This window comes from Bos indicus x Bos taurus, chromosome 8 (genome assembly GCF_003369695.1).
Source record: "Bos indicus x Bos taurus breed Angus x Brahman F1 hybrid chromosome 8, Bos_hybrid_MaternalHap_v2.0, whole genome shotgun sequence".
Lineage (NCBI taxonomy): Eukaryota > Metazoa > Chordata > Mammalia > Artiodactyla > Bovidae > Bos > Bos indicus x Bos taurus.
Window position 1 is genome coordinate 61,376,543 of NC_040083.1, and position 21,501 is coordinate 61,398,043.

General features: G+C 43.0%; 1 protein-coding gene across 2 annotated transcripts in view; it reads right to left on the reverse strand.

The window, feature by feature from the left end:
• FBXO10 (F-box protein 10) overlaps positions 1-21,024 on the reverse strand; it is a 42,628-nt gene extending 21,604 nt beyond the window's left edge. For both annotated transcript variants that reach the window (XM_027549684.1, XM_027549683.1), the window contains exons 1-3: positions 20,918-21,024; positions 17,856-17,947; positions 600-1,190 (exon numbers count right to left, since the gene is read on the reverse strand). In XM_027549684.1, the coding sequence (XP_027405485.1) occupies positions 600-1,184 (585 nt within the window). In that variant the 5' untranslated portion in view covers positions 1,185-1,190; positions 17,856-17,947; positions 20,918-21,024. The remainder of the gene's footprint in view (positions 1-599; positions 1,191-17,855; positions 17,948-20,917) is intronic.
• Positions 21,025-21,501: the final 477 nt, after the last annotated feature.

Here is a 21,501-nt window from a genome sequence, read left to right on the forward strand (position 1 = left end):
GTTTTTGTTGACAAGGTACAAAATCCATGCACTGTAACCAGTTTCTAAGCAATGTAACAGCTGCAGACTGTTCTGCCAGGAGCTACCAAAAGCTACCGTGCTTGTCTCTGAAAACAACTGCTCTGTTTCTAGAAGGAATATGTTGTTCTGATATTTTCCGACTCTCTCTCCAGTCACTCTTGGCAAAAGCCAGACCTTCCCTGACCCTCCCCAGAGTGGGGCTAACGTGCTGAAGGTCCCTGGCCTGCAGAGCGTCCCCTCTTTGGCCATCTCTCTGGGAATGTTGCCTGTCACCATGCGGCATGCTCCTAGAACCTGGCTTTCCCACCTGGCTGCTGTACCTGTGGCCCCAGTTGGTCCAGTTTGGAAGGGAAGAAGTACAAGGCAATTTTGACCTCCAGTGAGGGAACAAAGCAGAATGTAGATCTTTACTGATCCCCGTGCCTCCTTCTCAACTGGTGTAGAACTCAGAGGACTGTGTTATAGGAATAATGACTGAACTCTCAATTCCAACAAAAAAGGGGTTACAAACCCACCGAGAAGAGGCCAAGACTCAGGGTCAGGCTGGGAGAGGCCATGCATCGGAGGTCGACACCCACCTTAAACATGAAGGGTGAGAACCAGGCTGGCATGAAGACAAGGTTACACAGGCGTGTGGTCGAGCACTGCTGGTCAATGCTGGCCAGCAGGGCCACTTCACCTAGCTTCCCATGGCCTACAATCTCCACAGGCACCTTCAGGATGATTTCACCTTGCTCTTCATGCAGACCTGGGAACAGCAGGATTCGGTCAAACAGGCTGGACATGGCCAGGGCACTGCCTAGGCTGTGAAACTCATGGCCTGGCCCGACACTCAGGGTCCGGCGCATCCTCCTCCGGCGAAATAGAGAAAAGCAGACAGAGGTCTCCAAGATGGCAGCGTTCTTGGTCCAGGTCTTGGAGGCAAGGTAATGCTGCTTGAAGGCCTCCCTCCAAGACTCAGGCTCCACATCGGGCTGGTTGGGCCAGTTGGGGTGGCGGCACTCAGCACAGCCCAGATACAGCTGCCGCCAGCGAGTCCTGTCGAGACTAAGGATCAGTTCACGCCAGGCCCTGCACACCAGGCTGCAGCGGCCCAGGTCGGGAAGGGGCAGGTAGGCCAAGATCATACGCCACAGCTCCAGGGGGAGGCCGCCAGCCTCCATGGTCACCTGGGACACAGACACAGAACAAAAGAGGTTTTTGTCCATCCTGCTTATGGTCCCCTTCCTTAAAACATCCCCTGACATGATAGAAATACAAAGGATCGTAAGAGGCTACTACAAGCAACTATGCCAATACAATGGGAAACCTAGAAGAAACGGACAAATTCATAGATAGGAACAATCTTCCAAGACTGAACCAGGAAGAAATAGAAAAATATAAAAACAGACCAATCACAAGTACTGAAATTGAAACCATGATTAAGAAACTTCCAAAAACAAAAGTCCAGGACCAGATGGCTTCACAGGCGAATACTAGCAAACATCTAGAGAAGAGTTAACACCTGTCCTTCCGAAACTATTCCAAAAAATGGCAGAGGAAGGAATACTTCCAAAATCATTCTATGGGGCCACCATCACTCTGATATCAAAACCAGACAAAGATACCAAACAAAAAAGAAAAGAAAACTACAGGGCAATATCACTGATGAACATAGATGCAAAAATCTTTAACAAAATACTAGCAAACTGAATCCAACAACATATTAAAAGGACCATACATCATGACCAAGTGGGATTTATCCCAGGGATGCAAAGACTTTTCAATAAATGCAAAACAATCAGTGTGATACACCACATGAAAAAATTGAAGGATAAAAAGCATATGATCATCTCAAAAGATGCAGAAAAAGCTTTTGACAAAATTCAACACCCATCTGTGGTTTAAAAAAAACTCTCGTCAAAAAGTGGGCACAGAGGGAACTTACATAACTCTACATAACAAACCCAAAGCTAACATTGTCCTCAACAGTGGAAAGGTGAAAGCATTTCCTCCAAGATCAGAAACAAGACAAGGATGTCCACTCTTGCCACTTTTATTCAACACAGTCTTAGCCACAGCAATCACAGAAGAAAAAGAAATAAAAGGAATCCAAATTGGAAGGGAAGTAAAACTATCATTGTTTGCAGATGACATGATACTATACTTACAAAATCCTAAAGATGCTACCAGAAAAATACTAGAGCTAATCAATGAATTCGGTAAAGTTGCAGGACACAGAAATCTCTTGCATTGCTATACACTAACAACAAAAGATCAGAAAGAGAAATTAAGGAAACAATTTTATTTACCATTGCATCAGAAAGAATAAAATACCTATTAATAAACTTACCTAAGGAGGCAAAGGGGCTTCCCTGGTGGCTCAGACAGTAAAGAATCTGCCTGCAGTGCACAAGACTTGGATTTGATCCCTGGGTTGGGAAGATCCCCTGGAGAAGGAAATGGCAACCCACTCCAGTATTCTTGCCTAGAGAATCCCATGGACAGAGGAGCCTGGTGGGCTACAAGTCCATGGGATTGCAAGAGTTGAACCTGACTGAGCAACTAACTTTTAATTTTACAGGCAGAGTACATCATGAGAAATGCTGGGCTGGAAGAAGCACAAGCTGGAATCAAGATTGCCAGGAGAAATATCAATAACTTCAGTTATGCAGATGACACCACCCTTCTGGCAGAAAGTGAAGAGAAACTAAAAAGCCTCTTGATGAAAGTGAAAGAGGAGAATGAAAAAGTTGGCTTAAAGCTCAACATTCAGAAAACTAAGATCATGGCATCTGGTCCCATCACTTCATGGCAAATAGATAGGGAAACAATGGAAACAGTGAGAGACTTTATTTTTTCTGGGCTCCAAAATCACTGTAGATGGTGACTGGAGCCATGAAATTAAAAGACACTTACTCCTTGGAAGGAAAGTTATGACCAACCTAGATAGTATATTGGGGAAGGCAATGGCACCCCACTCCAGTACTCTTGCCTGGAAAATCCCATGGATGGAGGAGCCTGGTAGGCTGCAGTCCACGCATGGGGTCTTGAAGAGTTGGACACGACTGAACGACTTCACTTTCACTTTTTACTTTCATGCATTGGAGAAGGAAATGGCAACCCACTCCAGTGTCCTTGCTGGAGAATCCCAGGGACAAGGGAGCCTGGCGGGCTGCCGTCTATGGGGTCGCACAGAGTTGGACACGACTGAAGCGACTTAGCAGCAGCAGCAAATAGTATATTAAAAAGCAGAGACATTACTTTGCCAACAAAGGTCCGTCTAGTCAAGGCTATGGTTTTTCCAGTAGTCATGTATGGATGTGAGAGTTGGACTATAAAGAAAGCTGAGCGCCAAAGAATTGATGCTTTTGAACTGTGGTGTTGGAGAAGACTCCTGTGGGACTTGGACTGCAAGGAGATCCAACTAGTCAATTGTAAAGGAAATTAGTCCCGAATATTCCTTGGAAGGACTGATGTTAAAGCTGAAACTCCAATACTTTGGCCACCTGATGTGAAGAGCTGACTCATTTGAAAAGACCCTGATGCTGGGAAAGATTGAAGGTGGGAGGAGAAAGGGACGACAGAGGATGAGATGGTTGGATGGCATCACTGACTCAATAGACAGGAGTTTGAGTAAACTCTGGGAATTGGTGATGGACAGGGAGGCCTGGCGTGCTGCAGTCCATGGGGTAGCAAAGAGTCGGACGTGACTGAGTGACTGAACTAAACTGAACTGAGCAACTAAGACATACAGACATACACACAAGGAGGCAAAAGACCTGTGCTCTGAAAACTATTGGATCCTGATGAAAGAAATTGAAGATGACACAAACAGATGGAAAGATATACCATGTTCTTGAATCAGAAGAATCAATACTGTCAAAATGACTATACTACCTAAGGCAATCTACAGATTCAATGCAATACCTGTCAAATTACCAATGGCATTTTCCACAGAACTGGAACAAGGATTTTTAAAATTTTCATGGAAACATAAAAGACTCTGAATAGCCAAAGCAATCTTATGAAAGCAAAATGGGGATGGAGGAATCAGGCACCTTGATTTCAGACTATACTACAAAGCTACACTAATCAAAATAGTATGGTAGTGGCACCCACAAAAAAAGAAGTATAAACCAATAAATCAAACAGGACAGAAAGCCCAGAAATGAACCTAGCACCTATGGCCAATTAATCTATGTCAAGGAGACAAGGATATATAAGGGAGAGATACAGTCTCTTCAATAAGTGATGCTAGGAAAACTAGACAGCTAAATATAAAAGAATGAAATTCAAACATTCTCTAACACCATACACAAACTCAAAACGGATTAGAAATCTAAATGGAAGACCAGCTGCTATATAATTTTTAAGAGGAAAACACAGAACACTTTTTGATGTAAATCACAGCAGTATCTTTTTGGATCCACCTCCTAGAGTCATGAAAATAAAAACAAAAATAGACAAATGGGACCGAATTAAACATAAAACCTTTTGCACAGCAAAGGAAACCATAAACAAAATGAAAAAAAAACACACTCAAATAATAGAAAAAAATATTTGCCAGTGAGGTGACCAACATGGGATTAATCTCCAAAATATACAAACAGCTCATGCATGTCAGTATCAAAAAAACAAACAACCCAATCAAAAATGGGCAGAAGACATTTCTCCAAAGAGGACGTACAGATAGCCAAGAAGAACATGAAAATATGCTCAAAATCACTAATTATTAGAGAAATGCAAATCAAAACCACTGTGAAGTATTACCTCACACCAGTCAGAATGGCCAACAGCCATCATCAAAAAGTCAACAAACAATAAATGCTAGAGAGGGTTTGGAGAAAAGGAACCTCTCCTACACTGATGGTGGGAACATAAATTGGTACAACCACTAAGGAGAAGAGTATAGAAGTATCCAGCAATCCCAATCCTGACTGTATAACCACAGCAAATTGTAATCAGAAGAAATACACGTACCCCAATGTTCACTGCAGCTGATAAGTCTCCCTTGAGGAGCTCTCTGAGCTCAGAGAGGATTTCCTTTCATGCAAATGTCACATTCTCTGTTGTTCCATTTGGCATTATTTACTATATCTTTACAACATTAATCCATGGGGATCCATGCAGCAACAGGGATTTCTATAACCAGGTAACACTTAAAAATATATACATATTCCCACAAGATCATCTCAATATACACAGAAAAAGCATTTGATAAAACCCAACATCTATTCATAATAAAAAAAAATCTCACTAAGGTAGGTATAGGACTATATCTCAACATAATAAAAGTTATTAATATTTATGGTAAACCCACATCCAACATAATAAACAGTAAAAAGTTGAACAGTAAAAAGCTGAAAGCCTTCCCACGAAATTCAGGAATAAGACAAGGATACCCACTCTCACCACTTCTATTCAACATTGTATTGGAAGCTCTAGCCACAGAAATCAGATAACAAAGAAAATAAAAGGTATCCAAATTGGAAAAAAGGTAAAACTGTCACTATTTGCAGATGACAAGATACTCTCTCTATACAAAGTCTCCACATAAAAACTATTAGAGTAAATAAATTTTGCAAGGTAGCAGGATATAAGATTAACATAGGGAAATCTGTTACATTTCTTTATACTATCAATGAAATATCAGAAACAGAAAGTAACAACCCTGTTTAAAACAAGGTCAAAAGCAAACAAAAAACAATTTAGGAATAAACTTAACGAAGGAAGTGAAAGACAGGTATGTTGAAAGCTATAATACACTGATAAAGGAAACTGAAGATGATTCAAAGAAATGGAAAACTGTCCAACGCTCTTGGACTGGAAGAATAAATGCTATTAAAATGGCCATACAACTCAAAGCAATCTACAGGTTTAATGCAATTCTTATCAAAATACCTGTGAAAAATTATATTTTTCACAGAACTAGAACAAATAATCCTAAAATTTATATGGAGCCACAAAAGATCCAGGATTGTCAAAGCAATTCTGAGTGCCAATTCTGAGAAAAAAGAACAAAGTTGAAAATACAACCCTTTCAGACTTCAGACTATATTACAAAGATATAGCAATCAAAACAGTATAGCACTGGCACAAAAACAGCCATATAGACCAATGGAACAGACTTGAGCGCCCAGAAACAAACCCACACACCTACAGTCAAATTAGTTTATGACAAAGAAGCCAAGAATATACAATGGAGAAAGGACAGTCTCCTCAACAAGTGGTGTGAGGAAAGATGGACAGCAACATGTCAATCAATGAAACTAGAGCACTCCCTCATAGTACATACAAAAATAAACTCAACATGGTTTAAAGACCTAAAGGTAAGCCATGACACCATAAAACTCCCACAAGAGAACACAGGCAAAACATTCTCTGACATAAATCATAGCAATGTTTTCTTACATCAGTCTCGCAAGGCAAAAGAAATAAAAGCAACATTTCACTTTTGCACAAAAAAGGAAACCATCAACAAAATGAAAAGACAATCTACAAAAGGAGAAAATATGTGCAATGTGGCTGATAAGGGGTTAATGCCCAAAATAACACAAACAACTCATACAACTCAATATTAAAATGAAACAAAAACCAAAACTACCCAATCAAAAAATGGACAAAAGACCTAAATAGACATCTCTCCAAAGAAGACATATAGATAGTCAACAGGCACATGAAAAGATGCTCAACATTGCTAATTAGAGAAATGCAAATCCAAACCACAATGATGTATCATGTCACACAGTCAGAATGGCCATCATCAAAAACTCTACAAATAAAAAATGCTGGAGAGGGTGTGGATAAAACAGACTCTTCCTACACTGTAGGTCAGAATATAAATTGGTGCAGCCACTATGGAAAACAGCACGGGGGTTCCTTAAAAAACTAAAAATAGAACTACCATATGATCCTTCAATCCCACTCCTGGGTATATATCTAGAGAAAACTTTAATTTGAAAAGATGCATGCACCCCAATGTTCACAGCAGCATTATTTACATTAGCCAAGATAAGGAAGCATTCCAAGTGCCCATCAACACATGACTGGCTTAAGATGTGGCGTATGTGGAAAATTCTTGGCCATTACGACTTCCCTGGTGGCTCAGACCATAAGGAATCTGCCTGCAATGCGGAGACCTAGGTTCAGTCCCTGGGTTGGGAATATCCCCTGGAGAAGGGAATGGCTACCCTCTCCAGTACTCTTGCCTGAAAAATTCCATGGATAGAGGAGCCTGACAAGCTACAGTCCATGGGGTTGCAAAGAGTTGGACACAACTGAGCAACTATGCAATATTACTCAGCCATCTGCAGCAACATGGATGGACTCGATAGAGAATATCATACTTAGTGAAGTAAGTCACACAAAGACAAATATATGGTACCACTTACATGTGGAATCTACAAAATAATACAAATAAATATATACACAAAACAGAAATAGACTCACATAGAAAACAAATTTGGAGAAGGCAACGGCACCCCACTCCAGTACTTTTGCCTAGAAAATCCCATGGACGGAGGAGCCTGCTAGGCTGAAGTCCATGGGGTCGCTAGAGTCGGACCCGACTGAGTGACTTCACTTTTACTTTTCACTTTCATGCATTGGAGAAGGAAATGGCAACCCACTCCAGTGTTCTTGCCTGGAGAATCCCAGGGACAGGGGAGCCTGGTGGGCTGCCGTCTATGGGGTCGCACAGAGTCGGACACGACTGAAGCAATTTAGCAGCACCAGCAGCAGCAAACAAATTTATGGCTACCAAAGGGCAGGGTTGGGGGGAGTAATTTATGGGTATGAGATCAACAAACTATCATACTATACATAGAGTGGGCTTCCCAGGTGGCGCTAGTGGTAAAGGACCGGCCTGCCAATGCAGAAGACTAAGTGACATGGGTTTGATCCCTAGGTTGGGAAGATCCCCTGGAGGAGGGCATGGCAACCCACTCCAGTATTCTTGCCTAGAGAATCCCCATGGACAGAGGAACCTGGCAGGCTAGGTCCATAGGGTCACAAAGAGTCGGATGCAACTGAAGCGACTTAGCACTCGGCACTCATACATAAAGTAGACAGGCAATAGGAATTTACCATATAGCACAGAGAACTATATTCAGTATCTTACAGCAACATAATGGAAAATAATCTAAAAAATAAATAACTAAATCACTCTGTATACCTGAAACTAATGCAATATTTTAAACCGGCTATATTTCAATTTTAAGAAAAGTATACAAGTTTTGCCCTCTCCCCCTTTTCTTTGTCACTGGGGCTTCTGAGCCATAGAATTAAAAGTAACAAATGTTCCCCAGGGCTTGTGCCTGTAAATAACTGATAACAATGGGAATCTGTTTAGATGCGAGGGAGCAGGTCCTGAGGCAGGGCTCAAACTATTCCTTTTAAAATGTGTTTCCAAGAGTGTGAGAACTCAAGGTTTCTGTGAGGTCCCTACCTAACCACACTGGAGGGATCCACATGCCTCTGGGCCACCTGAGTGTCCCCAGTCTCAGTGGGGAAAGCAGGGGCCATTCCCTTGGGAGATGAATCCTATGAAACCTGGCTCTCAACAAGTAGACTGTCTCCCTTCCTAGCCCCGTGACTTGAGGTAAATCCTTTAACATCTGTGAGCTTGTTTCCTTATCTGTAAACAGGCTCACAATGGCTATCTTGCTATCCTCCATGAGGATTTTGAGAATTTCCAAAGGAAAATAAATCATTTATTCAACAAATATTCATCAATTGTCTAATATTGTGCTAGGCACTGTTCCAAGTACTAACAACCAGTAAACAAGACCTTCAGGGACAGAAAGTACATTTAAAAAAATAATAACATAAACGCTGAGAAGACAAATAAAGCAGGCTAAGGGGTATATGTGTGTGTGCCCACGTCAAGGAAGGTCTCCAAGGAAGTGACATTTGAACAGAGACCAGAATGCCATTTAAAGCTCTGGCGTGAGATCACTAGAGAGAGTGAAGGTGACCAATGCCTTGCCAACCTAACATCTAAATGGCATGAAGTGGAGAGAGACTGGGAGCAAACACCCTGAGAAAACCATACAGAATTCTGGTCAACGTAAGGCACCGGAACTGAAGCACTGCTGTGCCGTTCAGGCTGCCACTGCTTCCAAGAGGGTGGCGGCTGTGCCATTTAGATCACTGCATATCATGACGGGTCAGCAAGTTGGGGTCAGGAATAAAACCTCTAGTGGCATCTCTGCAGCTCACTAATGCTCTTGGGAGAGTGGAGTGTGGGGTGGGTACAGGGGATGGGAGGAAGTAGCGAGTTACAGCATAGGGACTACCCTATGTGAGGAGCGAGGCAGCACACGCAGATGCAGGGTGGCCACGTGACGCAGCACCTGAACACCTGCTGTAGAGAAATTCACTGCAACCAATTAGACATTCTCTGCCCTCAAGGAGCTTATTGTTTTATTTAAGGCTTCAACTTACGGTCTGTCTCCCCTGAGTAAAATGTAAGCTGCTTTGTAAGCTGCCTAGAACCATGCTTGGCCCACAGTAGGTGCTTAATAAACACTTACTGAATGAATGAATGATCACTATCATCAGTTATCTGGTGTACAGTATTAGAACAGCCTCAGCTGTAGAATCCACACTTCGAGACAGATCCTTGTGGAATTAAAAAAAAAAGAAAGTAAAGAAAACCCAAGTATGTGGTCAACATTTGCTATGTATAAGACTCTGTGGTAAGTACTGAGAGAGTCAGAAATAATATAAAGACCTCACCCTCAGGTCTGGCAGGAGATGAAGCTATCACTACCACCACTTCCCCCACCCCCAAAAACCGCAGTACAAGGAAAAAGTGATCCGTGCCATAAAAGAGGGAAAGCCCGTGTGTAAAGAATAAAAATGTGACCCCCTAGCTGGGGGAATCAGCCAGTCACAAGAGAAGGCAACAAAAACAGCAGGAGCTACTGTTTACTTAGCATGACTGTCTGAAGGGCACACCATTAAGCACATTTCATGCGTTATTTCCTTTTATTCTCTCAGCATCTCTTCAAAAGCCTTACAACTCAGAATGTTGTTTCTAGGACCTATAAGAACTGGTTAGAAATGCCAGCACTTGGGCACCACTGCATAACTATTGGATCAGAATTGGCATTTTAACAATTTTACAAGGAATTCGTATGTACTATGTGTTTAAGCAGCACTGATTTAAAATTATTATTGTCTTTATCTTATACATAAAGAAACTAAGTGAGAGAACTTAGATGACAAATGGCTCACTCCAAATTACTCTGCTAAAGAGCCGCAGAGCCCCCTTTTGAAGCCAGACCTTACCCCAATGTCTGGGTTTTTAATCATTAAGTTTCATGGAAGAGCTGATGTCAGAGATACGGGGTGATGTTGGGGCATCCAGAGAAAAGATGAATGGGGACTGTGGACAGAGGAGAGGGTCAGCCAAGCCCCCAGGCAGGAAATTTTGGCTGGGATTCCCTGGTGGCTCAGACAGTGAAGAATCTGCCTGCAATGTGGGAGACCTGGGTTTGATCCTTGGGTTGGGAAGATCATCTGGAGGAGGGCATGGCAACCCACTCCAGGTTTCTTGCCTGGAGAATCCCATAGACAGAGGAGCCTGCTGGGCTGTATAGTCCATGGGGTCATAAAGAATCAGAAATGACTGAGCGACTAATCACAGCACAGAGGATACAGAAAGAAACTCAGTCTGGCTGAAGCTCTAGGAGTCTGAAGGGGTCAGGGAGAAAGATCAGCTGGTTCAGTTCCTGCAGAGTTTTTGTTAACTTGAGGGCAGTAAGGAGCTGCCGTGAGTCCCAGCAGAGATGGCCCTAACCATCCTGAGAAGAGTCAGACAAAAAGGGCCCACGCAGACTCAGGAGTCGGGGTCCGCCTCTCCCCCACCGGATAGCCCTGAAGGTGGGACTCAACAACCCATGCGCTCCTGTCCCACGTTTGTATAATGAAGAAAATGTACCTACTTCCTACCTAGGGGAGGCCCCAGCAGTAGATCAAAGCGGTGGGAATTTTGCTTTTAACAAAAAAGCAAGGGAAAAGAGCCAGGACAGTTCAGGATTCTAGTATTTTCAAAGGAAAAACGAAGAAATTCTCATCCCCTGTTCTGAAGTGTACTAAATACAAACTGTATTAGTTGAGGAACCGTAATAGGTTAATGATTTTAGACTTTTCTTCAAATCAAGTACATTTCCTAGAGCTTTGTTGATCTTAGTTTGAAAGTACACAGAGATTGAAATACAATGAACCATCAAAGAGCGCCCTACACATACCTACACTTACACATGTACACACTCTACCGGAAAAGGAAACAAAGCTTAAAACCTTGAAGATGACAGATCTCATTTGGGCTTTTTATCATTTCTTCAAACCTCAGTACTCTTCAGCCTGAGAAACAACCAACTGTTTCTTACTTTCCACTTTGAAATTTGATGACACAGACAAGAATTCTGTGTTCTGGCGCATTTACAGGGCTGAGTGTGGCTGGGAGCTATAAGGACCCACTTTTTCTCCTTCAATGCACTGCCATTTATTCTCACCTAGGAGAGTGCACTGGGTCAGGGAAACCCAAAATCTGGATTTGAATCAGATTCTAGTTCACTGGGTGACCTTGAGGGGGCAGGGAAAGGTTGAGGGTTTACTAAATGCCAGGTGCTTTTTATATGCCATCTCAGTAAGCACTTCTAACCACCTGAGAGGTGGTAGTCTTCTCATATCCGATTCCAGGAATAAAGGTTATTCCATCTTTTATTCAGCAAGCAGTACAGCTGCCATTCCCAGCCTGGACTGAGTCCAAAGCCCCTGCCTCCTAGTTTCCTTCCTGAGGTTCTGGGGTTCCTAACTTGTGCCATGATGGTAAAGGACCTTCTAACCTCACCGTTACACAAAACTCACAGATCATGAAACAAGCATGAATTTACTCCTGAAATTATTATGCATTAGAGTATCACACAGTGTCTGAGCTGGATGTGACACAGCAAGACTCAGTTAGGAAGCCTGGGCCAAAGATTTAGGACCTCAAGCCAGTATTTGTGACAATCAAGGCACCTGTGCCCAGCAGCAGCCCTCTGGCCAGCAGGCAGCAAGTGTAGCAGCAGGAGGAGGAATGAACAGAGACCTTCAACCGACCCCAACCAACCCAGATGTTCTGGTGGCCTCCCTCTGGCCTCCTCCCAGGCGGCTTGGTCTGCAAAGGAAACAGATCTTATGTCTCTTTCTCACCACCTCCTGCCTCTCACTCCGCCACATACAGCTTCCCAGAAATTTCTCTTCAATCACTCTCAGCTTGAGACAATTCCACACCAAGTGCTTATTATTTTACACCTGAGATCACATGTTCAATGGAGTCAGAACATCTGGGTCTCAGCTTCCTCATCTATTAAAGTGGGGGGGGGGCGATAATAAAACCCTCAGGAGTTGTTGTGAGACTACAATGAGACAATGAATGGAAATTACTTAACATTGAGCCTGACACATAGTAACACACAATCAATAGTGATGAATTCCCTGTTACTGACTCTTTCCTTTCTCTAAATTCCTTCTCTTTCTGTACTGCCTTTGAATCAACCCTCCAACCTCTTAGAAAAACAAATCATAGTAAGTGATGGTCTTCTGTAGTCAGATAAGATACAAGAACAGAGATGGAATGGAGGTCACGGCCGCCCTTCCTGGCCCACAAAGCAGACAGTCCCACCAGGCCAAGCAGCGGGTGCAGAGGATTCTTATTGCAACTGAGCTACCTGATGCCATTTGATGGCAAAGAGAATGAGGTTTCTTTTCAGAACAGCATCACTGAAAGAGCACTGGCAGCAACAGAAATCCACCCATGTAGGCACTGACCCTAAGTTCTGAGTGTCTGTTCTAGTGAGTCTCTTGACTCCAAGAGCTAACAACAGAGAGCTTATCATAAGGGTTTATGTGGCATTTAAGAGAATGGATTTTTAAAGAAACACAAGAATAGAAACATAGTAGGTCTGGATCAATGGCAGCCCCAAGGCCCTCAGCAGCTGCAGTCTGGGTCTTCACTCATCACATGACTCAGCCACCCTCCAAGGATCTCCTCTATTCTCCTCTTGTTTGGAGTCTACATAACATTTCTCTCCTTCATGGCTTCTGCTTCCTCCTAAGATCAGTTAGCCAGGGCTCCTCAAAGGCTTGACTCTACCTCATGGCTTCTCTATACATACCATTTCAGCCTCAATTTCTGTAGCTAAGTGTCCTTCTGTATCCGCAGTTTAAATGTCTAAGAGAACACGCGTCTTCTTTTACACTGGGTCACATCACAGGTCCCTGGTGAGGCCAGCAATTGGCTGTTCTTGGGTCTGATGTCCATCTCTGGTTCAGTTAAATTTTGACCAGGGTGTAGGGGTAGAGCAAGATTTTATGGTAGAAACACAGCTGTCTGGGGCTGCCACTCCATGAACAGGAGTTATGGATGTAGAACTTTCCCTTAGAAAGGGCTGTGGGAATGGCAAACACCACGGCTGACATGTTGAAAACATCTATACATACCAGAGCCCCACGTGTCTGCTGCTGTCAACCACCAAGATGTCCTCAGCCAACAATGCCAAGGTGCCCAGAGTGAGTAAAGGAATTGTTTGACCAGCCTCCTCCTTCCCTGTCAGTGGGCTCATGAATAGGTGATGTCCTCCCACTTTTTTCTTATAAAGATTAACAGAGTTAATTCCAATTGCAACCTCTCTAACCCTCTTCTTTCTTTGTATCTGTCAGCCATTACTCAGTGCAGTGACTGTGGTAGCTGTAACTTTGGTCTGCCCAGCACACTTTCCCTCTTCACAATTTTTATTTACTGTTGGCTGTGCTGGGTCTTTGTTGCTGCACACGGGCGGTGTGGCGGGTCTTTGTGGGTTGTGCGGGCTTCTCACTGTGGTGGCTTCTCCTGTTGCAGGGCACAGGCTCTGAGTGCACATGCTTCAGTAGTTGTGGTGCATGGGCTTAGTGGGCCCTCAGGATGTGGGATCTTCCTGGACCAGGGATCGAACCTGTGTCCCTTCCACAGGCAGGTGGATTCTTAACCACTGGACCTGGAAGTCTGCACCTTCCCTCTTTTGGTTTTTTCAGAAGAACCCCACTCCCACTTCATTTAGTCCTGAGTCTAGGGGCTGTCATGCAAAGTGCTTCAGCCCTTCATCACAGAGGATGGATCCCCGGCCCAAAGTAGATGATCAGAATAAACCATCCCCCCTTGCCAGGCACGGGGACAACTCAGATGACTCTCTGAGGAACAAAGCCAAACTAAGACACACAAGGTTAAGTGACTATGAGAGATAGAGAAACACCCTAAGAATATTTTGGCCCCTGGATCCAGCTATGCCGTTTTATAAGCCAATAGAGTTTCTTTTTAAAGTTAAGAGTGCCTAAGCTGGTCATTTGCAACCAAGAGAGTTCTGACAGGTATACGCAGAGTTTTCTTAAGGAAATTCTTTACTCTCTCACTTTTTTTCCTCCCTTATCTCACTGGTTCCATCTCCCGGTCCTTAAATGACTCTAATCAAAGCTGATACACTCTATTATAACAAGTTGCCAATAAGCGGCAAAGGAAAAGACAGTTCAAGTGGCCTAAGGTTTTGTACCATCCAAAAGAAGAGTAGAGACATTTATCATTTCCATAATTTATCAACTTTGGTTAAATTAAAATTTCAAGGGTAACCATTAAAAGAAGAGCAAGAAGAGCATAATGTCCGTTTGAAACTAGAAGAAGGGGGTAAAAGCAGTGATTAAAAACCACCTCCCCAACAGGAAAAAGAGAGCTAAAATAAAGGGAGAACTAGCAGGACAAATGCGCTGAAACATAAAATATGACGACAAACTTAAACCTCAATACATCCATGGTTGTATTAAATGAATACAGACTAAATGTTCCAGCTAAGAGACAAAGACTATAAAAAACCAAACCCCAACTATATGCTATTTATAACAGACATTCTTAAAACACACAGAAACAGAAAGGGTGAAACAAAAAGGATAGGAAAAGATATACCTTGCATAAACTAACCAAAAAAGATGGTATGGCTATACTGGTATCAGATAAAATAGAGTTAAGGCTAAAAAAAATAAGGTTAGTACACCAAGAAGTAGAACAACTTCATATTTGTATGCACTTGATAATTGGGCTCAAAGATATAAAAGCAACAAATTAAAAGGTAAAATAGACAATGTCATTATCATAGTTGTATATTTTAACACATTTCTCTATAATAGCTAAGATAAGCAAAAAAAATCAGTAAGGATCAAGAATTTAAAATAATTAATAAACTTGATCTAATGGCATTACACAGAACTATTACAGAGAATCCAATAATTAAAGAATACAAATTATTTTCAAGCACACATATAACACTTATAAAAACTCAAAACAGAGCCCTAACAGAAATTTCAACAAATTTAAAAGATTAAGATTATACAGAACAAGCTCACTGACTACAATCAATTAATAAAAGATAACTAGAAAATACTCATATCCTTGGAAATGAAGAAAACATTTCTAAGATACCTATGAGTCAAAAGGGCAATCACACTGGATACTAGAAAGTGTTAATGAATGAATAAAATACTACATATCAAAACTCATGAGCTCTGACTAAACAGTATTTGGAAAAAAATGCTTAACTTTAAATGTAAAGAATAAAAATAAAAAGTATAGAATTTAATGAACTAAGCATCCATTTCAAAAAGTTAGAGGAAAAAATAAAAAAATATACAAGGAAAGTAAAATTCTTCTTTAAAAAAGCAGAATTTAATGGAATAGAAAACCCAACCATGGAGAAAACCAATGAAGACAAAAGTTGGTTCTTCGAAAGAAACCTCTACTAAGCTCAAGAAGAAAAAAGAAAAGGCATAAAAATAAAATCAGATGGAAAGAGGATATTGCTACAGATGTTGCAAACATGAAAAGGGAAAGGAAATATTACAAACTTTACATAAATAAATCTGAAACTTTAAAAGGGACAAATTCCTGAAAAATATTACTCAAAAACTATCTTAAGAAGAAATTGAAAAACTTGTCCTAGAAGCATTAAACATTGAATCTGTGGTTAAAAATAACATAATAAAATAAACTTCCAGATCCAGGTCGCTTTGTCACAGAGTTCTTTCTTACATTCAAGGGACAAAGGAGGGAAACCAATACGGATGGTGGAAGCGGAAGTTGATGGGCATGATTTGATCTTTGGACCAGTGGTAGTGGCTGGGATGGTCCCACTCACCTTATACTTGTGAGTTTCCCCAGAAACTGTAACTAACCAGAATCCTGGAGAGGTTGTCCCCAGATGGAGTGAAGTTGACGTAGAAGGGAAAGGTTTGACTATAGGGAATACCACTGGTGCCCCACCCAGATCCTCTTTACTGCCTAGCACACCCATCCCCCAGACACAAGTGTCAGCTGCTAACAACACTCTGATGTCTCTTCTCCAGAAAACTGCCACCTCACCTAGTTATCCTTCTCTTCCTCTCCTCCCTCCATCCTGCTTCCCTCATTCTCCTTTTCCTGACCACTTCTTCCAATGCATCATTTGAGTGTTAATCCCCACTAAGGTCCTGCTTCAACAGAACAGGATCTAAGATAAACAGCTAGGAGGATGAAAAGGGCAGGAGAAGGTACTTTTAAAACATATAACTGACAAGGAACCACTACTCAAAATTTATACAGAACTCAGATAAATCAATAAGAAAAGCTGAAAAATAGGCAAAAGACGGAATAGGCAGCAAACAATAGATGCCATCTGATTAACCAATAAAAAAGTGCTCATTAATAGTAACCAAGGAAAGAAAATTAAAACCACAGAGATATCAATAAAAACCACCTACAAGAAGAGTTTCAAATTTTTAAATTGACAATACCAAGTCACTGCAAGGATGTGAAAAAACAGGAACTGTTACATATTGCTGGTAGCAAAGTAAATTGGTACAATCACTTGGAAAACCATTTGGCATTATCTAGCAAAGAAATTCTTCTTCAACATATATAACCTAAAGAAACTTGTTCACAGGACTTCCCTGGCTATCCAGTGGCTGGGACTCTCTGCTTTCACTACAAGGCGCGCGGGTTTGATCCCTGGTCGAGGAACTATGATGCCACAGGCTACGCAGCATGGTCAACAAATTTTAAATAAAATAAAATGGTTAAATGGTGAATTTAAAAAATACATAAAAAATTAAGAAACTCATTCACATACACAATAGAAAATGTCTAAGGATGTTCATGGCGGCACTGTTCTTTGCATTTAGAAACTATATCATAAGACACTTGTAAACACAAGGATGAATAACACTACTGTGACATATTCATACCATGAAACATTGCTAGCGATGAAAGTAAGTGCAGTCACCACATGGATTCAGCTCACAAACAAGCTGAGCAAAAGAAGCAAACACAAAAAGCACACAATATGATTCTACACGTATAAAGTTAGAAACCTAGCAAAAAAGTAACTGTATCGCTGAAAATGCAAACATAGGTGACAAAACTACAAAGAAAAGCAAAGAAACAATTATCACAAAAGTCAAGATAGTTTCTTCCAAGGAGGCGGTTTTGATTTGGAAGGGGGTGCTATGACTACTGGCAATGTTCTATTTCTTGACATAGGCGGTAGTTACATGTGTATTTCCCTTAGAACTGTGAAACGATACATTTATGGATTTTACCCACATGCATTCTTGGTTGTATTTCTCTCTTTTTTTAGGCTGTGCCTGAGACATGCAGGATCTTAGTCCCCCGGCCAGGGATTGAACCCGTGCCCCCTGCAGTGGAAGCATGGACTCTTGACCACTGGACTTCCTGTGTCACATACTTTTAAAAGTTTAAAACAAAGACAATAAAATAAACATATTGATTACCGTTTGACTCTTACCTATGAAAAGTGAGGTGAGTTGGCACCCAAAGTCCTGGTGGAGCTATCTGGTTGAAGGTTGGCATTCCTGAGTATTCTTGGTAGGCAAAATCCTGGAGAGGAGTAAAAGTGATTTGCCAAAAAGCCTTGGGTTAGAGTTAGGACGAGAAAGGATTCAGTTCCCAAACCCTGAGAAAAGCTTTGAAAATACATAACTCTACTATGTGGTCTGAGGTGACCCCAACCAAGGCTGCCTCTATGTGCTTCCCAAATAGGGGAGACTGGGGGAACCAGCTTAGTCTCAAGCTCCACACATGCCCTTTGGGAGAATGGCTAAGCACAGTGGCATAAATTTAAAAAGCTCCAACCTTGGAATCCAAGCATGGGATCAACTGGCAGGGCCATGGTCCAATAAGGGCACTGAGCAGCAGTGGACACACTTCCTTAAATTGTGCAGGACAGCTGTTCAATAGTCATATGATACAGCTGCGTCAGAAACAATGTGGGTAGACTGCTCAGACTACTGTTCTCTCCCTTCTGGAGAGTAAGACTGACTTCTTTGGACTGTCTGAGCCCCCAGGTGGCTTGGAAGTGGGAGACTTCGTAATTCTCACTAATGGGGGCATTAAGAGACTTGGGAGATTGTTTGGAAAAATAAAGAAATATGGGGCTGCTTAGAACCCAACTGGTTTTGAAATGAGATATATGGTTAAACATCCAAAATGAAAAGACAAAATATTAACCAAATGAATCTGCTTATCTACCTTTATCTACCTCTATGAACATATTAGCATGTGTACAGGTAGGAACTAATACATCCCTAGGCTAAAAGAAAGACTAACGAGGGAAATAAGGAAACATTTCAAAGCAAGCCCATGATAGGTGACTTAAGAGAAGATCCATTCATTAAGGTAAACTGAAAGGACAAAAATGCTTCTTGTACTATTATTATTATGTGCCTGACACACGCAGAAGGAACTTGTTTCTTTTACATCTTCCTTGAAAAGCATCTCAGTATCTTCTTGGTTTCCCAGGACACCATCTTTACCACCTCTTAAAGCTCTCACTTGCTCCCAATCTACATCTTTATCAGAGCCCCACTGATTTGCCCCTTCGGATTATCCCTCTAAAGATTCTGAGATACCTAAACCAGGGTCTATATGTGTTGTTGTTCTGGTTTTTTTTTTTTTTTTTTCTGTTTCTACTTATTACCACTCCCCTTGGTCCTGCCACTGATGGATGTTTGTTAAAGGAAAGAAGGAAAGAGGCTGGGAGGGAGCAAAGGATATTATGGCTGCACTGTAACTGAAAAAAAAGAGAGAACCACCATCAGAAAACAAACTGCAGGGAACTGGGGACTACCTGACCATGTATTACTTGACAGCTACTTATGTTATCATAAAAATACAATTCGTCTGATAACCATGGAAACCAAAAAGAAGGCACCGAGGTGAGGGTGGCTCTTTTCAGAAATCTAAAAACAATAAGAGGGCTGCCTGAAACCAGAAAAAGAAATCCAAGCACTGTACGCCTGAGGAAATCCTTTACTAAAAGGCCTGACAAAGCAGCGCTTTCTCCAGTCTCTAAAATCTCACCAGGCTTCAACAAGGGCGCTGGGACCGCTGGGGCTGATCATGAAACTATTCAGGCCTCTGTGTGCATCGGTCCCTTGGGGCCAGCTGCTATGAGGAAGGCTCACTGGGGACCTATTGTTATTTTAAAATGTACTAAGAACTGGCAGAGGAATATGTGTGTGTGTGTTTCTTCTCCAGATCCTATCAGGTACACAAGCCCACAGTAAGTGCTCCATATATACTTGTTGAATAAATGAAGAAATCAGGTTAAAATTCAGGGAAAGCACAGCATCTGGTAAACAGTGTGTGTTCTTTCCACCACCCAGTGCCAACATCCTGTCAGGTTCTGAGAAAATCAAAGTCCTGTACTCAGTTCTGGGTCCAGTTTCTCCATTTGCCCAAGGAGACAACTGGAGTAGATGGTTTCCCAGGCATCTTCCAGCTCTGACAGTCAATCACTGTATTGTGCTTTTTTTGGTGGCAGCACACGCCTGGCACTTCTCTTTCCCCTCAGAGGGAATCTGATACCCATCTGCTCCAATACATTAATGTTCCCATCCTGACTGACTCACTTGGTAGAAACAACAGGTTCACATGCCAACTGTAAATGAGAAGGCAAAGGGGGAACAGACAGAAATGGGGAAGAACTCCACTTGGCCCCGTTCTTAGGAAATCAGTACAGCACTCTTTTTAGGAATAAATATGCAGAAACGGAAGTGTGATGATTCTAAACATCCCTCACCTGAATGACTCTCTAGCTTACTAATACCTGTACTAATAGCAAATTATTGAGCATTTCTGTGCCCGACACGGTGCTAAGCCCTATTACACTTAATCTTCACAACAATCTCATGAGCTAATTACTGTTGTTATCTTCTTCTAACAGATAGGGTTCTATCCTGCTCGAGGTTGCACAGTAAGTGGCAGAGCTAGGATATGAATCCAGGTGTAACTGACACCCTGAGTTCTGGCTCTTCAGATGGCTTTTCCACCTGTTCTTCATTGTGGTCCTGTGAGCGAGGCAGGACAGGATTGATCACCTTTACTTTAAAGATGGAGAAACTAGTCTCGGGACAGGCTTTGCGATTTGCACAAAACACAGAAGACATAAAAGGTGCCTGGCCTCAAACACTCGCTCCTGCGTTCCGAGATGAGGGTTCTTCCCATCTTCCTCTTCGACTTCATTAACAGACTCGCACAACCTCCAGGCTGAAGGCAACCGCAGAGATCCACCTTCCTGGCCCCGTTTCACAAAAGGGGAAACCAAGGCACAGATGTTCTCCGGAGCAGCTAAGCCTCCAAGTGCCAGCAGAGCGCGGGGCCGAGGGCGGCCTGAGGGCAGCCCTCCCGGTGCAGCCGGGGCCAGGTGCTCAGACTCCTTGGCCGGCAGCCTCGCGAAGCGCCCGAGGTCCCCGGGAGGCAGCCCCAGGGCGCCCGAGCCCCCTCCCCAGGGCCGCCCCCCGCTCCGGGGCCAGGGCATCCCGGGGTCTCGGGCTGTCTCCCCCTTACCTCGCCGGGAGCTGTCCGGGGCGCTAGCCCACAGCACCGCGGGCCTCGGGCGCCGGGGCCGCAGCCACCTGAGCGAGGACTGCGGCGCGGGGCCAGGGGCGGGCACGCCTCGAGCCCCGCCTAGGGGCGGTATTTGCCGCGCTGGTGCGGGGCGGCAGCCGTCACGTGACGCGCGGGGAGGGGATGCCGGGAGCGGCGGGCGCGCGGCCGGGCTGGGCTTCCGGACCACCGCGGCGGAAAGGAACCCGGAGTCTCCTCAGGGAGGGTAGGGAGAGGGAGACGTGAACGGGGCGGATGAGGCTTCAGACGCTACGAAGTTGAGCTCGCGAAAGGACGATTAAGGCTGGTACTGCATGGCCCCTTGGAGCAGAAATAGAATCGGTGGGTGGAAATTGCAGGCAGGCGACTGGGGTCACTATGAAGAAGATTCTTCCAGTCACCAGTTATCTGTCGGTGTAATGGGCTGTTCCAGGAGGTAATGAGCAACTTTGTAGGTGTGCGCAGAGGGGCTGGTTCATTCATTCAACGAACTGACCGCTGGCTATGGTCCAAATAATATGCTGGGAGTATATATTAAATGATTT